This window comes from Globicephala melas, chromosome 2, assembly GCF_963455315.2.
Source record: "Globicephala melas chromosome 2, mGloMel1.2, whole genome shotgun sequence".
NCBI lineage: Eukaryota > Metazoa > Chordata > Mammalia > Artiodactyla > Delphinidae > Globicephala > Globicephala melas.
Window position 1 is genome coordinate 84,952,306 of NC_083315.2, and position 20,227 is coordinate 84,972,532.

Below are 20,227 nucleotides of genomic sequence, written 5' to 3' on the forward strand. Positions count from 1 at the left end.
TTTATTAGGTTATTTACATTATATTCAGTTTGATTTCTTACATTGTCATTTGGCTTTCATTTTTGGTTCGTTTTTCACAAACAAAATTTTTGTTACCAGAGCTCCTTATACACAATTCTTAGAGCACCAGAGACTGTATTAGTTTCCTATTGCTACTATAGCAAATTACTACTTAGTTTAAAACAACATAAATGTGTTATAGTTCTGGAAATCAGAAGTCCAAAATGAGTTTCACTAGGCTAAAATGAAGATGTTTGGCAGGGCTGTGTTCTTCTAGAGGTTCTAGGGGAGAATCTGTTTCTTTGCAACTTTTCTGAAGCTGTTTCCATTCTTTGCCTCATGGCCCTCTTTCATTATCAAAGCCAGCAATGGATAGTCAGTCTTTCTCATATTGCATCACTCTGATACTGACTCCTCTACCTTCCGTTTCCATATTTAAGGACCCTTCTGATTACATTGGGCTCACCTGGACAAGCCCACATACCCTATTGTAAGGTTAGCCAATTTACAAACTTAATTCCATCTGCTCCCTTCATTCCCCTTTGCCATGTAACATTCACAATTTGGGAAGATTAGGATATGGAAGACTTTGGAGGCTACTTCTCTAGAGACACATTAAGATTTTGTACGATTGGCTAGATTTTGGCACAAGCCTTATGACTGAATCCCACATGGCAGCCTTACAATGAGCAAGATTAAAATTTGTGCCATGACTTCTGGCTTCTGCTTAGGATGTAGAAAACTAAAATGATATTACTTCTACCCTTCCACCAAAAAACACTGGACTGTCTGGAAATTCAAAACTTTCCTTGAACCCATCAGAGATTGCAGAGCAGTCAACCCCAAATCTAAAGAAAGGGGCCTCCAAGGAGAGACCAGACGCAAGCACTTGCTCTTCGGGGGCAGATGCAGCCAGATACCATAAAAGCCAGTAAGAAGAATTCAACAACAAAAAAATTTTTTTTTGTCTGCGCCACGTGCTTTGCAGGATCTCAGTTCCCCGACCAGGGATTGAACCCCAGCCCCCTGAAGTGGAAGCACGGAGTCCCAACCGCTCGACCACCAGGGAATTCCCTTAGCCAAAATTTTTAATGAATTGCTTAAAGCTGAGTGTGGTCTAGTGTGAGAATATAGAACCCTTAGTAACTACATAAAACAAGGGAGAAGTTGCCCTCTCTTGCAAGCTTCTCTCCACACATCTTACAAGAAATACTGAGGGTGGAATAACAGTCTTGAGAAAGCCTGGGGGAATGTAATAGAAGCACTGCAAAAAAGGCATAAAGCCTTGCCTTGACCCTTCTATCTCCTCTATGTTGACAACAACAACAAGCTTTAAGCCACAGCAGGAGGAGGGGGAAAGGTTGTGGGGAGGAAGAGCAGCAAATGCAGTTGCCCTTAGGGAAGAAGTGGAAACACAGCTCACCTGGGAAACAGAAAACTACCTCTACCCCAGAGGCCAGGAATGCATACTGGGCCAAGAACAAGTTTGCTACAGCTGGGGCAAGGCTGGATTACTGAGAAGACCCTATCCCAAGACCCAGGAACAAAACCCAACGCTGATGCTGATTCAGAACAGAGAATACCTACCACTACCAGGCTAACAAACATCAACTGACAGGTAACAGCAGTCTACTGCTGGGAGAGGGGCACAAGTGTGGAAAAGACCATTTCTGAGAAGACACAAAAGATCTAAAACTGAAAGTGGAGCAGATGCTGATGTGGAAGTAAACTAAGAGAAAACAAAAACCTCTGGCAAGGCAGTTTACATCGTAAGAGGAATTTGAAGCATGTAGAGTACTAAAGGTAATCATAGTAACAACAAAACCCAAACACAGCCCAACTCTCAATTCCCTTCCAGATTGACTTAATTACCCATGCTTAAGACCAAACAAAAAGCCCATTTCAAGGCCTGAAAACTATTTACCTCATCTTTACTGCATTACACAATATGTCTGACTTTCAACAAAAATTATGAAGTCTACAAAAAAGCAATGGAAAAAATAAACACACTATCAAGAGACAAATCATCAGAACCAGTTTTAGATATGACACAGATATTAGAATATCAGACAGGAAATTTTAAGTAACTATGATTAATATAGTAAATGCTTTAGTGGAAAAGATGGATAGATAACATGTATGATCAGATATGTAATTTGAGCAAGACATGGAAACTATAGGAAAGAAGACAACATAGGCCAATGGAACAAAATTGAGAGCCCAGAAATAAACCCTCACAAACACAGTCAAGTAATATTCGACAAGAGAGCCAAGAATACTCAATGGGAAAAGGATAGTCTCTTCAATAAATGGTGTTGGGAAAACTGGATCATCACAGGTAGAATAATGAAATTGGACTCCTATCTTATGCCACTCACAAAAATTAACTTGAAATGGAGTAAAGAACTGAAACCATAAAACTCTTAAGAAGAAAACATAGTGGTAAATCTCCTTGACATATGTATTCACAACAATTTTTTGGATATGGTATCAAAAGCACAAGCAACAAAAGCAAAAATTAGTAAGTGGGACGACATCAAACTAAAGAGCTTCTGCATAGTAGAAAACAACAAAATGAAAAGACAACTTATGGAATATATTTGCAAATTATATCTGATAAGAGGTTAATATCCAAAAGATAAAAGGAACTCAGTTCAACAGCAAAAAGGAAACAATCTGATTTTAAAAATAGGCAGAGGAACCGAACAGACATTTTTCCAAAGAAGACATACAGATGTCCAACAGGTACATGAAAGGATGTTCAACATCACTAATCACCAGGGAAATGCTAGTAAAAACCATAATGATATATCACCTCACACCTGTTAGAATGGCCATTATCAAAGCGACTACAAATAACAGATGTTGGCAAGGATGTAAAGAAAAGAGAACCCTTGTGCACTGTTGGTGGGAATGTAAATTGGTGCAGCTACTATGGAAAACAGTATGGAAGTCCCTCAAAAAACTGAAAATAGAACTCCCGTGTGATTCAGCAATCCCACTTCTAGCAGGTAGACTGAATCTTTCCCCTGATCTCCTGCCAGGCTGTAGTGTGGAGTGAGGGGCACTGGGCACTTGCCCCTTCAAACTGGAAGTGTGATGAGGTGGCAGCCATCAGTACAAGTCTCTCTCTGCTCTGATTGTTGGCAAGCCAGCACACACGCACTCCTTACAATTAGAGTCTAGGCTTCTCCAGCTCTTCTGTCTCAGTGGATTTCCCAACAGGCATGGGGGCTCCCCAGGGCAAGGGTCCACCTTTGTGGACCTTTCTCTTCCTTACAGACCCCTCCAGGGGTGCTGGTTCCAACCCGATGTCTTTCCCCCCCCAAGTCTACCCAGTTACATGGAGATCTTCCTTGCAGTTTTGGTTTTATAGGAGATATTCTGCCGGTTTCCAATTAGTTTTCTTTGAGTAATCTTCCACATGTAGATGGGTTTTTTGTTTTTTTGTTTTGTTTTTTGTTTTTTTTGCGGTACGCGGGCCTCTCACTGCTATGGCCTCTCCCGCTGCGGAGCACAGGCTCCGGACGCACAGGCTCAGTGGCCATGACCCACGGGCCCAGCCTCTCCGCGGCATGTGGGATCCTCCCGGACCGGGGCATGAACCCGTGTCCCCTGCATCGGCAGGCGGACTCTCAACCACTGCGCCACCAGGGAAGCCCCTAGATGTATTTTTGATGTGTTTGTGAGAGCAAGTGAGCTCCATGTCTTCCTACTCTGACATTGATCCCCCTCTCAATAAAAAAAAAACTGTCTTTTAATCTCCTGATCTGTTAGCCTTACTATACCCCAGATTTTCCACAAATACACTATATATTTTAAAACATAGACAATCTATGGAGGAACATTCAAACGAATCACACTTCAGGCTTCTGAATATTTTATCTAGTGGCAACTAATGTGAAATAGGCAATAACCAAATCTAAAAACACTTAGAAAATTCCAATTTGATATCAAAATATAGCAAATAATCCTCATTGAATACTCACTGCTGAGAAAATACTGGCTATGTTTATGAGTATATCAATGTATATTAATAATGATAATATTAGCTCATATTTCCCATTTACTGAACACATTAACATATACTGTCTCAACCATCAGAATAAACATATGGATTATGCAAAGGAATTTATATTGTTCTCATTTTTATTGCTGAGTATATAAATGTTTAGTGTGGTTAAATCAATTATTCAACCCTGTACAGTTTTTGGAACAAAAATGGAACTTTTTAAATGGAATTTATTTTTATTTCTTTTAGGGTACTATAACTGATTCATAAACATTATTTTAAAAATAATAGGAAATACAGATAGGGAAATTTTGAAAACAATAATCACCTATGCTGAGAGGAAATCATGTTAATGTTTAAGCTATAGTCACACATATGTATATGGTAAAATTGTCCTTCACATAAAAACATGTTATGATTGCCTTTATATGTTAACAAATACTTACAAGGTAACTTTTAATGGATACTTCATGATCCACCGTATGGATGTACTGTTGCTGGATATTTAGGTCCTTTCCAAGTTTTCACAATATTAATCTCCCCTTATGTCCATTTATGAACTTAGCTTATGTCTATGAGTCAGAAAGGTATATATCAAGCTTATCTCTTTTCTAATTCTCAGTCTTATGTGATAAGATATTAACATTTCTATGTAGAGATTTCCTCTTTTGAAACTTGAGACTGACAGTCCTCACAGGACTGTTGTGAGAATGAAATGTATAATGCTCCTAAAAAGGCTTTGACAAAAGATATTTTTAAACTCCTAATTTCTTTGGCTAAATGTACATATTTGTATCAACAGGTTTAAAACCTAAAAAAGACTTTTGGACCCACTGGAAGCTGAACGAACTCTCCACAAAAACCATTCATGGTAGCAAGAAAACACCTTCAGAATCTATAAAGGACAGGATTGCAAGAAGTCAAGGACGCTTATCAACTTGTAAGTAAATTTATTATATACTTCTGATTGAAATAGCCAAAATCAAGTGTATCATTATTTTTTTGTCAAAATTTTCTAATGATTTATTTTCTGGTGAGGGTCTTAAAATAACATTTGATTTATAGATGGGTATTATAGTAATTTGAATATTGCTTTATATTTTAGTTTTTCATTAAAAAAATAGCATGTGCTTAAGTCCTTTTCTCATTTGCATGTTACTATGTTTTTATATTGATCTGCGGGAACTTCTCAGGTTTGTAAGAACACTACAAATATTCTTAATTTTTAGCTGTATTGCTCTCTGGTTAATAATGTGTTTTACCAATAGATAAGTTTAAAGTTTTTATTCAGTAAATTTAAATAATGTCTTTTGTAGTTTCAGTTTTGTGGCATGTTTGTCAGGACTTACTTACCTAATATTATGAAAAAAAGAATCTACCTGTTCTTTTTTTCTAGTACTTTTTTATTTCCATGTTTTATTCAACTCTTTAATCCACTTGGGGTTTATTTTGTTATAAAGGAAGGTAGTTGTAGTCCAGTATTTTGTTTTTTCCAAATGCTTACTTATTAAATAGTCTGCTTACAGACTACTTGAAATAGCAATTCACATAGATATATTTTTGTATTCTCTTCTACCTCCCAAATTCCTGTACCAGGACGAAACTTCTCAGTAACTCTACATTAATTAGCACTTTAAGGCAAGTTTATTTTTCTCTAATTTATACTATATTTCAATACTAAACATAGGTCTGGTGCTCAGGCCTCATTTCTGACCAATTAAATAAGAATCTGAGGCTCAGTATTTTTTAAAGCTACCCAGATGATTTCAATGTGCAGGCAAAGTTAAGAACCACTAGTGTAGAGGGAAATACCTTTCCATCATAATTCTTGATATAGGCCAGGGCAAGGAGAGACTAACCTACTCAACCTACTCTTCTGAAAGCGGCTCGTCAGTTAATTTCTGATTCCAAAATTGTTTAATTAGTTAATTACTGCTCTTCTGATTAGTACTTTGATTCTTCTCCACTCTTATCCCCATAGATGTCATCCTGTCTGATTTCTATCTTTTAGTAGTTATGTGAAATTTCTTATTTGCTAATGTCACCCTGGTTTTTACAGAGCTTCATGCATATTTGTAATTTTGGATGGAAAGAGACATAATCCACTGTCTTGACCCAATCTTATCTCTCTTTGTTTCTCAGTCTCACATGTGAATAACAACTTGGCTGAATATAAAATTAAGGAGGTTGGGGGAGCTTTCTATTTTTTTTTTTTCATTTTAACTTACAGAAAAGTGTTGAGAATAGTATAAGGAACTCCCATATATCCTTTATCCACCAAATGTTTGAATTTATCCTATTTGTTTTATTGTTGTCTCTCTCCCTCTTTTATATAAACATTTAAAGCTACAAATTTCTCTAATTCCTGTTTCAGCTACATTCTGCAAATTTTGATATATTTTCGTTATCATTTAATCCAAAATATTTTCTAATATCCAGTATAATTTCTGTTTTGACCTATGGATTATTTAGAGATGTATTATTTAATTTTTAAATACTTAGGGCTTTTCTAGATACCTTAAAATTACTGATTTCTAGGGCTTCCCTGGTGGCATAGTGGTTGAGAGTCCGCCTGCCATTGCAGGGGACACAGGTTTGTGCCCCGGTCTGGGAGGATCCCACATGCCGCGGAGCGGCTGGGCCCGTGAGCCATGGCCGCTGGGCCTGCGCGTCCGGAGCCTGTGCTCCGCAATGGGAGAGGCCACAACAGTGAGAGGCCCGTGTACCGCAAAAAAAAATAAATAAATAAAAAATTACTGATTTCCAATTTTAAATATACTGTGGTCTGAGCATATACTCTACAATCTTTTGAAGTGTATTGAGACTTGTTTTATGGTACAGTACATGGTCCATCTTGGTGAACATTCAATGTGCACATGAGAAGAATGTGTATTCTGCAATTATTTTGTAAATCTCAATTAGATCAAGGTGGTTGATAGTGATATTCAGATCTTCAATATCAAGATTCAACAAACTACAGCCTGTGGACCAAATCTGGCCTGCAGCCTATTTTTTATACATCCTATGAGCTAAGAATGAGTTTTACATTTTTAAGGGTTGTAAAAAAAAAAAACAAAAAAACAATAAAGAATATACCACAGAGGGACTTTCCGGGTGGCACAGTTGTTAAGAATCTGCCTGCCAGTGCAGGAGACACGGGTTCAAGCCCTGGTCCGGGAAGATACCACATGCTGCGGAGCAACTAAGCCCAGGCGCCACAACTACTGAGCCTGCGCTCTAGAACCCGTGCTCCACAACAAGAGAAGCCACTGCAGTGAGAAGCCTGCTCACTGCAACAAAGAGTAGCCCCCGCTTGCCACAACCAAAGAAAGCCGGCGCACAGTAGCAAAGACCCACCGCAGCCCAAAATAAATAAATTTAAAAATATATATATACCACAGAAATCACATGTGGCCCACAAAGCCTAAAATATTGGACTATCTGACCCTTAATAGAAAAAGTGTGCTAACTCTCGTTCTGTATCTTTATGATATTTAATTATTCTATTAATTACTGAGAAGGGGGTGTTAAAATCTCCCACTGAAATTGTGGAATTATCTATTTCTCCCCTTAATTCTGCTGATTTTTGCTTTATGCATTTTTAAGTTACTGGGCACATACACAATTATTATGTTTTCCCTTTAATCATTATGAAATATTTCTCATATCTATGATAATTCTCCTAGGGGAATTATCGATCTAATTATCTATGAGTTCTATTTTGTCAGATATTAATATAGCCACTTGAGCTTTCTTATGCTTGTGGTTTGCATAGTGTATCTTTTGCCATCATTTTACTTATAACCTCTTTGTTTTTTCATGTTTAAAGGTTGTCTTGCAAACAACCTATAGTTGAATCTTGGTTTTTTATTTAGTCTTACAATTTCTTCCTTTTGATTGGAGTGATTACTTCATTTACATTCAGCATAACTATTGACATGATTAGCGTTGTTTTTACCATGTTCCTGTTTGTTTTCAGTTTTATCTCACCTGTTTTTTGTTCTTCAATTCCCCTTCCCTATCTTCATTTGGTTAAGCAAATATTTTTAGTATTCCATTTTAATTCTTCTACTGGCTGTTTGCCTGTACCTTCTTGAATTTTTTGCAATTGCCTTAGTGATTTCAAAATGCATCCTTAAATTATTAAAATACTACTTAAAGTTAATGTTGTCCTACTTTACTAAAAATGTAGGAACTTGGAGACGGATAGCTACACATACTCCCCTTTGTCCTTTGTGCTGTTGTTGTCATATATATTAGAAGATCTACATGAATAATGGCCTCACATTATACAGTGTTAGGATTTTTGCTTCAAATAACTACATGGTTTATTTCAGCTTTATTGAGGTCTAATTGATGTACAATAAACCACACACATTTAGAATATAAAATTTCACAATTGGACATATGTATAAACTCATAAAACTGTCACAACCTTCAAGATAGGAAACATATCCACCATTCCAGAAAGTTTCTCAGACTTTTTTGTAGTTCCTCCCTCTTTCTCAATCCCCAGGCAATTACTCATGTGATTTTGTCACTACAGGTTAGTTTGCATTTTCTAGAATTTTATGTAAATGGAATCATAGAGTATGTGCTATCTTTTGTCTGGCATTTTCTACTCTGCATAAGTATCTTGAGATTCATTCATCTTGATGTATGTATTAATAGTTTGTTCCCCTGTATTGCTGAGTAATAGTCCATGGTAAGGATATACAACAATTTGTTTATCCATTCACATGTTGGTAGACATTTGCATTGTTTCCAGTATTTAGCTATTATAAATAAAGCTGCTATGAATATTCATGTACAAGTCTTTGTGTAAACATAGGATTTCATTTATCTTTGGTAAGCATCTAGTACCGGAAGGCTGAGTAGTATGGTAAGTGTATTATAACATTTTAAGAAATTGCCAAATTTATCCAAAATTTTACATTCCTATCAGTATACAGGTTATAGTTACTCTACTTCCTCGCTAAGACTTTGTACAGTCTTTTTAATTTTAGCCATTCTTGTGGGTTATGTACCGGTATTTAGTTAGGTTTTACTTTAATTTCTCTAACGACTAATTATGATGAGCTCTTTTCATGTGCTTATTTGCCATCTGTATATCTTCTTTGCTTAAGTGTCTGTTTCAATCTTTTCGCTATTTTTATTGGGGTTGTTTGTCTTATTTTAATTCTGTTATAACAGTTCTTTATATATTCTAGACACAAATCCTTTAACAGGTATATATTTTACAAATATTCTTTTCTAGTCTGTAGTTGCCTTTTCATTTTATAATAGTGTACTTTGAAAGGCAAAAGTTTATAATATGGTAAAATCAAATTTATCATTTTTTCCAATAGGGTATGTGCTTTTTTGTGTCATATTCAAGAATTTTTTTGTGAACCCAATTTTACCAAGATCTTCTCCCATGTTTTCTTCTAGAAATTTTATAGTATATAATTTTATAGCTTAGAATTGTAGCTCCTATTATACACTTAGGTCTCTAATTCATTTTGAGTAATTTTTGAAAATTATGTGAAGTAAGCAGTGAGGATCATTTCTTTGCATATTATTCTAGCACCATATGTTGAAAAGATTATCCTTTGCCCATTGAATTATCTTGGAACCTTTGTCAAAAAAACATTTGATCATATGTGTATTGCTCTATGCAGGTACTCTGAATTCTGTTTCACTAATGCCAATACCAAACTACCTTGATAATCGTAATTTTATAACATGTCTTGGAGTCAGGTACTATAAGTCCTCCAACTTTGTTCTTCTTTTAAAAAATTATTTTGGCTATCTAGATTCTTTTCATTTCTATATAATTTTTTAACTGCTTATCAGTATTTAAAGTATATACTCTGGAATTTTCATTGGAGTTAGGTTGAATCTATCAACTTAAGAAGCATTGACATCTTAACAATATTGATATTCCAATCCATGAACATAGAATATTTCCACATTTATTTAGGACTTCTTTCTATCTCAGCAATATTTTCTAGTTTTTTCTTTATAGATGCTGCACATATCTCTCAAATAATATTGCATATGGTGTTTTTAATTTCAATTCCTGATTGTTCACTGGTAATATATAAAAAATACTATAGAAAAATACTTTTGTGTTGATCTTAATATCCTACAATCTTACTAAACTTGCTTATTAGTTCTAGTAGCCTTTTTAGATTTCTTAGGATTTTTTCTTCATGGATACTCTTGTCATCTGAGAATAAAGAGCATTTTACTTTATTTTCAATCTATATGCCTTTTATTTATTTTACTTGCCTATGGCTAGGATCTTTAAGAAGATGTTGACTAAAAGTGGTGAGAGTAGACATGCGTGCCTCATTCCTGATCTTAGAGGGAAAATGTTAGGTTACTTACCTTTAAATAGATTTTGGCTGAAGGCTTTTATAGATATCTTTTATCAGGTTGAGGTAGTTTCATTCCCTTCCTAGTTTGCTGAGAGGTTTTTGTTGTTGTTTGTTTTTTAACAAATAGATGTAGGATTTTAGCATTTGTTGAGATGAACATACTGTTTTTCTATTTTAGTCTTTTAATACAGTGAATTACATTGATTGATTTTTCAAGTGTTACCTAACCTTGCATTCCTGGGAAAAATCCCATTTGGCAATTGTGTATTAACCTTTTCATGTATACTACTGAATTCAGTTTGCTAAAATTTTGTTTTCTTTTCCTGTACTGTCCTGTCACATTTTAGTAATAAGTGTAATGTTCACCCCTCTTCTCTTTCCTAAGGGTTGGTGTAAACTTGGTATTTGTTCTTCTTTACGTATTTGGTAGAATTCACCAATGAAGCCATCTGGGTCTAGAAATTCCTCTGTGGTAAGGTTTTTGACTAAAAATTCATTTCTCTGATAGATATAGTGCTATTCAAATGATCAGTTCCTTCTTGAGTAAACTGTAGTTTTGTGTAAATTTTTATTTTATTCCATTAAATATTTTTGAGTTTTATCTGAGATGTGATCTAGTTATTCAGAAATATTTTGGTCTACTTGGGGCTTTATTTTAAGCTTCATTAGGTGGAGCCAGAGAACTCTTTTGTTTAGGCCTTAACATGCTTCCCCTACTGAGGCAGTACCCTTCTTAGTATTCTACCCCATGCTCTGTGTGTAACAGATTTCCCATCTGGCTGTCTGGAACATGAGCTTTCTGTGAGCCCCAAGCATTGTTCTGCCCGCTCCTTCCTGTGTTGTTTTTTTTTTTAAACCAACCTCAGGCAAAAATTCAAGGATAACCTTCTGAAGAGCTCCAGAATGCTCTCTGTGTGCATCTGTCTCCTCTATATTATGCTGACCTGTGAATTTTAGCTTGCCTTGACCTTCCTGAATGCTAAATTTTATTTTTCAACTCAGTTCTGCTTGGATTCCCACCACTACACTGTGGCCTCAAAATTTCTTTTTTAGAGACAATGAGATGAGACAACTGAAGGGTTCCCTCATTAGGTTTTTTTCTCTTGGCTGGAGCGGGGGTGATTACTGTCCTGTGCTGCCTGTTGTCCAACACATGAAAACCATTGTTTCCTATATTTTCTCCAATTTTTTACTTGTTTAAGAAAGAAGAGCAATCCAGTTCCTGTTACTCCATCATAGCAAGAAGTAGAAGTGATTATATGTATTTTAAAAGATTAAGAGAAGACTTAAAAATAGTCTTCTATATTTATTCACATATTTGCCATTCCTGGATCTTCATTCCCTCCTATAAATTTGAGTTTCCATCTGGTGTCATTTCCCTTCAGCTTGGGAAAAAAACTACCTTTTGGCAGTTCTTATAGTTCAGTTCTGCCAGTAATAAAGTTTCTCAAGTTTATTTATCTAAAAATAATGTTCATTTTGCCTTTATTTTTGAAGGATATTTTTGCTGGATTTAGAATTCTAGGTTCACTTTTCTTTTGCCTTTCAGCAAGATATTGTTCCATTGGGTTCTGGTTTGGTATTGTTTCTTTTTTTTTTTTTATCCACTCTTATTTATATTCTTTTCCCATATAGGACATTACAGAGTATTGAGTAGAGTTCCCTGTGCTATACAACAGGTTATTATTAGTTGTCTATTCTATATATAGTAATGTGTACATGTCAATTCCAATCTCCCAATTTATCCCTCTCCTACCTTTCCCCCTTGGTAAACATAAGTTTCTTTTCTACATCTGTGACTCTACTTCTGTTTTGTAAACAGGTTCATTTGTACCATATTTTTTAGATTCCACATATAAGCAATATCATATGATATTTGTTTTTCTCTGTCTGACTTACCTCACTCGGTATGACAATCTCTAGGTCCATCCATATCACTGCAAATGACATTATTTCATTGTTTTTTATGGCTGCGTAATATTTCATTGTATACATGTACCACATCTTCTTTATCCATTCTTTGGTTGATAGACTTTTAGGTTGCATCCATGTCCTGACTATTGTAAATAGTGCCGCAATGACCTTGGGGTGCAGGTATCATTTCGAATTATGATTTTCTCTGTATATGTGCCCAGGAATGGGATTGCTAGATCATACGGTAGCTTTATTTTTAGTTTTTTAAGGAACCTCCATACCGTTCTCCATAGTGGCTGTACCAATTTACCTTCCCACCAACAGTGTAGGAGGGTTCCCTTTTCTCCACACCCTCTCCAGCATTTATGGTTTGTAGATTTTTTGATGATGGCCCTTCTGACCAGTGAGGTGATACCTTATTGTCGTTTTGATTTGAATTTCTCTAATTTAGTGATGTTGAGCATCTTTTCATGTGCTTCTTGGCCGTCTATATGTCTACTTTGGAGAAATGTCTATTTAGATATTCTGCCCATATTTTGATTGGGTTTTTTTGTTTGTTTGTTTTTGGTATTGGGCTGCATGAGCTGTTTGTATAGTTTGGAGATAAATCCCTTGTCAGTTGCTACATTTGCAAATATGTTCTCATTCTGTAGGTCGTCTTTTTGTTTTGTTTATGGTTCCCTTTGCTGTGCAAAAGCTTTTAAGTTTAATTAGGTTCCATTTATTTTTGCTTTTATTTTCTTTACTCTAGGAGGTGGATTGAAAAAGATCAAGCTGAGATTCATGTCAGAGAGTGTTCTGCCTATGTTTTCCTCTAAGAAGTTTATAGTATCTGGTCTTACATTTAGGTCTTTAATCCATTTTGAGTTTACTTTTGTATATAGTGTTAGAGAATGTTCTAATTTCATTCTTTTAATGCAGCTGTCTAGTATTCCCAGCACGACTTATTGAAGAGACTGTCCTTTCTCAATTGTATATTCTTGCCTCCTTTATCATATATTAGGTGACCATAGGTGCATGGGTTTATCTCTGGACTTTCTATCCTGTTCCAATGATCTATATTTCTGTTTTTGTGCCAGTACCATACCATTTTGATGACTGTAGCTTTGTAGTATAGTCTGAAGTCAGGGAGCCTGATTCCTCTAGCTCTGTTTTTCTTTCTCAAGATTGCCTTGGCTATTCAGGGTGTTTTGTGTTTCCATACAAATTGTAAAATTTTTTGTTCTAATTCTGTGAAAAATGCTATTGGTAATTTGATAGGGATTGCATTGAATCTGTAGATTACTTTGGGTAGTATAGTCATTTTTCACAATATTGATTCTTCCAATCCAAGAACATAGTATATCTTTTCATCTGTTTGTGTCATCTTTTATTTCTTTCATCAATATCTTATAGTTTTTTTTGTTTTTTTGTGGTACACAGGCCTCTCACTGTTGTGGCCTCTCCCACTGCGGAGCACAGGCTCCAGATGTGCAGGCTCAGTGGCCGTGGCTCACGGGCCTAGCCGCTCTGCGGCATGTGGGATCCTCCCGGACCGGGGCACGAACCCGTGTCCCCTGCATTGGCAGGCAGACTCTCAACCACTGCGCCACCAGGGAAGCCCTCATCAATCTTATAGTTTTTGGAGTACAAACCTTTTGCCTCCTTAGGTAGGTTTATTCCTAGGTATTTTATTCTTTTTGATGCAATGGTAAATGGGACAGTTTTCTTAATTTCTCTTTCTTATCTTTCACTGTTAATGTATAGGAATGCAAGAGATTTCTGTGTATTAATTTTGTATCCTGCAACTTTACCAAATTCATTGATGAGCTCTAGTTTTCTGGTAGCATCTTTAGGATTTTCTATGTATAGTATCATATCATCTGTAAACAGTGCTAGTTTTACTTCTTCTTTTCCAATTTGGATTCCTTTTATTTCTTTTTCTTCTCTGATTGCTGTGGGTAGGACTTCCAAAACTATGTTGAATAAAAGTAGCAAGGGTGGACGTCCTTGTCTTGTTCCTGATCTTAGAGGAAATGCTTTTAGTTTTTCACCAGTGAAAATGATGTTTACTGTGGATTTGCCATATATGGCCTTTATTATGTTGAAGTATGTTCTCTCTATGCCCACTTTCTGGAGAGTTTTTATCATAAATGGGTGTTGAATTTTGTCAAATGCTTTTTCTGCATCTATTGAGATGATCATATGGTTTTTATTCTTCAGTTTGTTAGTGTAGTGTATCACATTGATTGATTTACATATGTTGAAGAATCTTTGCATCCCTGGGGTAAATCCCACTTGATCATGGTATATGATTCTTTTAATGTGTTGTTGGATTGGATTTGCTAGTATTTTGTTGAAGATTTTTCCTTCTGTATTCATCAGTAATACTGGCCTGTAATGTTTTTGTGTGTGATATCTTTGTCTGGTTTTGGTATCAAGGTGATTGTGACCTTATAGAATGAGCTTTGGAGTGTTCCTTCCTCAGCAATTTTTTGGAATAGTTTGAGAAGGATAGGTGTTAACTCTTCTCTAAATGTTTGATAGAATTTGCCTGTGAATCCATCTGGTTCCAGACAGCTGTTTGTTGGAAGTTTTTAAATCACAGTTTCAATTTCAGTACTTGTGATTGATTTGTTCATATTTTCTATTTCTTCCTGGTACAGTCTTGGAAGATTGTACCTTTCTAAGAATTTGTCCATTTCTTCTAGGTTGTCCATTTTATTGCCTTATAGTTGCTTGTATTAGTCTCTTATGATCCTTTGTATGGTGTCAGTTGTAACTTCTTTTTCATTTCTAATTTTATTGATTTGAGTCCTCTGCCTTTTTTTCTTGATGAGAACCCTACAGGTTCCATTTTAGAAGGCTCAACTCCCCTCCAGTTTCTATCTGCTTTTAGTTATTCCCTGGTATCTTCAAGTGGTTAATGTCCTGTTTTTAAACACTTTCAAGAATTCATAACTTTTATCTATGGGAGAGTCAGACTGATGTAAATTAAATATTTAAATATTGAGTTTATTTTCCAATTTAAATATCAAATTGTCAAATCCCATGTTCTTATAAAACCAGATACTGCTTCATTATCTTCTGTTATTTAGTCTAGTAGAGAAGTCTAAACCAGCCTATGTTTTCTTCCTTTACAGTTAATTTATAAAATTTAGTTTTTACTTTTACTTATTTAGATGTTTCCAAGATTTTTTAATTTGTCTTTAAATTTGGAAAATGTCACTAGAACATGTCTTGATGATTTTCATAAGTTTTCACAATGCCAAAATGTATTTAAAATTCTTGGATTTCCCTAAGCTCTGTGGTAGACCTAGTAAAGATCTTAGCCAAATATTTCAAGTGAGACATAGAAACTTATATGGCCAGACTGAAGAGGAAGGGAAAGTGACACTGTTGCAGATATTTAAGGAAAAAGTTTCATTTCACCATTGGAGAGTATCCCCTGACATTGAGGAAATAAAATCTCCAGAGAAAGCCTTCATATCCTGTTTTCACGTGGTGTGCTATGACATACTAAATGTTGTCTTGTTACCTCATAAGAAATGAAAATATATAGGGACCAATTTTTTAAAAATAGGATAAAGCCCACTACAAGCTACTAATTTGGCAAATATGTAAACTAAGAACAATCTTTTATTAGGGAATGACAACTGAAAGGTCTTTGGAGGTGAGGCTGAAAGCAAAAAATCAAGTCCCTCGAAAGACCACGATTTTCAACATCATGTTTTAGCCAGTCATGGGCTTACCATTCTACCCGGTGCCCCTGGACTGTAGGACCTTGAGTAAGGGACTTCTCTTTGGATTCCCAGATAAACATCTCATTTCAGTGGAGCTTTTGCTTTTCTGAGTAAGTTTCTGCCAATGTGGATGAGGATCTGTCAAGACCTCCTCATGTGTACTTTACCATCGTGTGGTAAATTATATTTATTATGAAAAACACTTTAAAATTTGGTCCCATTTCATGGACTTCAGATATAATATCAGTTTTTGTATTTTCTTTCTGGTGCTGATGCACATTTTCCTATTTGTAAGTTTTGTAGTTGTTTTACTTAGAGTTGAGAGATAGATCAAAGTGGTTATGTTTATCCCAATTCTTTACATGGGGTTTCCTTTTGGATTTGTTTTTATTATTATTTTTTATTTAAACATGCAGGAAAGTATAGAAAATATTTCCCACACATAACAAATATTTGCATTTTGCCATATTTGCTTTTCAAGCCTTTTATTTACATATCTTTTGTACCATTCCTAAATCTGTCCCTTCCTCCCCAGAGGTAATGATTATATGGGTATTTGTAGGCATTCTTCCTTTCTATAATATATAGCATTGTTTCTTATGTTCTTTACATAAACAATATATATGAAACTGTTTCAATATTTCAATAGGTAACCATAATCAACATTCAAAAATTAAAAATAATCAACAGATATTGACCAATATTTTTAGCCACCAAGAGAATACAGTTATGTTATTCCATAGTTTATATAGAGGCCATCAAAAATGTTTTTCTCTTATTAGAGGAAGTACTGCTTATGAGCCTTTATCTCAATTACTTTTGTTCCAAATATTATTTATATGTTGCTTCATGATAGTCCTGGTTTTTTCAGAAGTTATTATTTTTGCAGTATCCATTTTATGCAATCTAAAATAAAAAATTACTCTGGGTGGTGAACTACTATGCTTTAAAGAGGTTTTATACTGTATTTCTAACGAAATGATCATTTTAATTTGGAAAAACATAAAAATTATTTTGTTTCAAACACACTTGATTTTCATGTTAATGGAAAGTCTTTATAAAATGCATCATATATTTTATTTACCCATAAATATTTGAAAAGTACTTTTTATATTACATTCTAAAACATCACTAGATTTTTCTGTTTCTGGATAAGATCATCTAAGTCTGGGGTATTATGGTAGGTTAGAGGTTTAATTAGGGTTTCTTTTCATATAGTGCTCAAAATTAAATTTTAATAATTTATGTTCAACTTGGGGAAATCTTCAATTTGAACTATGTATTTGATAAAGTGTGTTAACGTATTAGGGTTTTATTAGTAATATTCTTATGTAGTAGGTTGCTTTTATTATCAGTTATAAAATGAGGAAACTGAAACATAAGGGAATTAAATAACTTGCTCAAGGTCACATCACTCATAAATGGTGGAATATGAATTCAAATTCAGGAAATTCTGGCCTTAGAATCTGAACTCTTTAACGACTTCACATACTGCCTCTCAGACATTTAATTTTACAGGCTTGTAAGTATGTTAAGGCTTAAAATTGTCATCATAGGATAAGAGTTTTAACTTAAGAGAATTACCATAGCCTTATTCCCTCATTCATGACTAATGTGAATGAGTGTTTAGATCCTTTTCTGGGATCAAGTTTTAATATGTGAGAAGGAAGGAGGAAAGCTGTTAGAAGAGCCAAAGTAGGATGCAGAAGACTGGGGGAAAATCTCACTTGTTTCCCAATTTTGTATACAGATGCCTCTAGAAATAGCAAGCAATCGTTTGGAGAATGGAAAACCCACACTGTGGGGCCAAAGTGGTCCAGAGGTACGGTGACAGCAAAGAGTTGGAATTTCTAATCCTCTGAAAGAAGCTGAGCCTCCACTAGGGAAGCACGGGTCTAGTCTACTAGACACTGTTGTTTGTTTTTTTTTTTTTTGTAGGGAAACTAAAAGGGCAGATGTTCCACTTCATAAAGGCAAGGATTGCATAAAGAAGTAGTTTTATTTTTCTATAAAGTAATTTTTTCTGTAGACTTCTGCTTAGACTGTGACTACTAGGAAATCTGTTCAAGGTAGAATTTTGTTCAAATCTTTGTTTTATTTGAACTTTGAGCCTCTTATATTTCTGTAGAACCTTAACCTACATTTAAAGCTGTCTTATGAGAATTCATATTAGTTAGTGATCAGTGAGTGCCTCTCCTCCACATAGTGATTCAGAGATCCAGACTGCTTCCACCTTCTGGGGTCACCATCCTATAGATCTTCACAGTCAGTAGAATTAATCTGTATCAGGAGAATAAAAGAGGAATAGACACACACTCATAAAAGTCTTGATTCAGAAGTTTCCCATATCCCATACTAGCTACCTAGTAATAGCTTCGTACTATGGAAGGGGGAGCATATAGTTTGCAGGACAGGAAGTGTCTCATTTACAGGAATTAAAGAATAGTGCAGTAATCCTTATGTACGGAGTGCTTTTGCTACGGCCAATGATAAAATTTGAGCTTTCCAGTACTGATGAACCTAGTGGCAGGGCAGGAATAAAGACGCAGACATAGAGAACATACTTGAGGACACAGTCGGGGAAGGGGAAGCTGGGACGAAGTGAGAGAGTAACATTGACATATATACACTACCAAATGTAAAATAGCTAGCTAGTGGGAAGCTGCTGCATAGCACAGGGAGATCAGCTCAATGCTTTGGAATGACCTAGAGGGGTGGGATAGGGAGGGTGGGAGGGAGACACAAGAGGGAGGAGATATGGGGATATATGTATTGTATACATATAGCTGATTCACTTTGTTGTCCAACAGAAACTAACACACTATTGTAAAGCAATAATACTCCAATAAAGATATAAACCAAAAAGAAATTAAAAAATGAAAATAATAAAAATTTTGAGCTTTCAAACAAAAATTTTGAAGAACTTGCATCCACTACCATAATCTTGACAGTTTTCCAATACTTAAAGACCTCTGGTAATTCAGTGGTGATATTAATGAATGTGATTTTTTTTTTTTTACTATGAAGAAATGTGTCAACATTTAGAATATCTGCATAACTCACTGAACCAATATTTTACAAATGACTAATGCATTATATTTTTTTAAATTATACATAGTGACAGACCAATGGATTTTAACGCAACAGAGTATGCAAAGCACAGTTATGTGTTTTCAGATTCCATATTGCAACCCACCATTAAGAAACTAGAACTTGTCACATTTGGATACAGTATTCAAAGAGTATTCACAACTATTAAAATACTCCTCCTTTTTTTGACTAATCTATGTGATACTGGATTTTCTTAATATGCTTCAATAGATAAATATATACTTCAAAAAATATATCACAGTAGCAGAAATGCAGAAGTAAATATTAGAATCCAGCTGTCTTCTACTAAACCAGTTGTTAGAGATCTTTTAAATGTGAAACAGTGTTACTCTTCTCAAATTTTTTTCTTGAATATAGTTATCTTTTTCGAAAAAGATGCCATTATGTTAATATGAAATGGGTTTATTAGTGTTATTTTTAATGAAATAATAAATACATGTTTAAGATTTCTGTTTTAATTTCTAATGTAGGAAATACTAATAGATACAAAAACACATATAAACAAAAGTTCTTGTTGTCTTCAATTATTCTTAAGAGTATAAAGTGGTCCTGAGACTAAAATTCTGAGGATGACTCTCCTACAGGAAATCATTGCAAAGGAGTTTGGCCCATGGCATCTGAGAGCTACCATATTCTGCTTATAGTTTTACATTCTGCTTACAGTTTTATAGTTTCTGTGTTGCTTATCCCCAAGCTGGACTCAGTCGTAACTGTGGCGAATCCTCTAAACATAAGACTCAGATAATTTATTTACTAAGGACATAAGCATGTTTTGATTTGGAGACTTCTCTACAGTTTCTAATGTTTCCTCAGCTCTGATGTATTTAACTTGCACATAAAAGACTTGAATGTCCTTGAGTATGTCATATAATCCCTCTCAGCCTTATTTTTCCACCTGAAAAAAATGAGGTGATTAGAATAGATTATTTCTATAGTTCCCTTTTCTAACATTTCGTTACTCTATGCCTTCTATCCATAGGTACTGAATAAACTCCTAAAGTGTTTGTTGAATGTTGAGGTGAAATTAGCAGTAGAGACTGATGACTTAGATTTATTATTTTGGAACTCTTTCCCCTCAACAGTTCTATCTGTGTGTGTGTGTGTGT

General features: G+C 35.1%; 1 protein-coding gene across 1 annotated transcript in view; it reads left to right on the forward strand.

Moving 5' to 3' along the window:
- FAM227B (family with sequence similarity 227 member B) overlaps window positions 1–20,227 on the forward strand; it is a 259,682-nt gene that overhangs the window by 63,335 nt on the left and 176,120 nt on the right. The window contains exon 10 of the mRNA XM_060294279.1: window positions 4,815–4,952. Coding sequence (XP_060150262.1) covers window positions 4,815–4,952 — 138 coding nt within the window. The remainder of the gene's footprint in view (window positions 1–4,814; window positions 4,953–20,227) is intronic.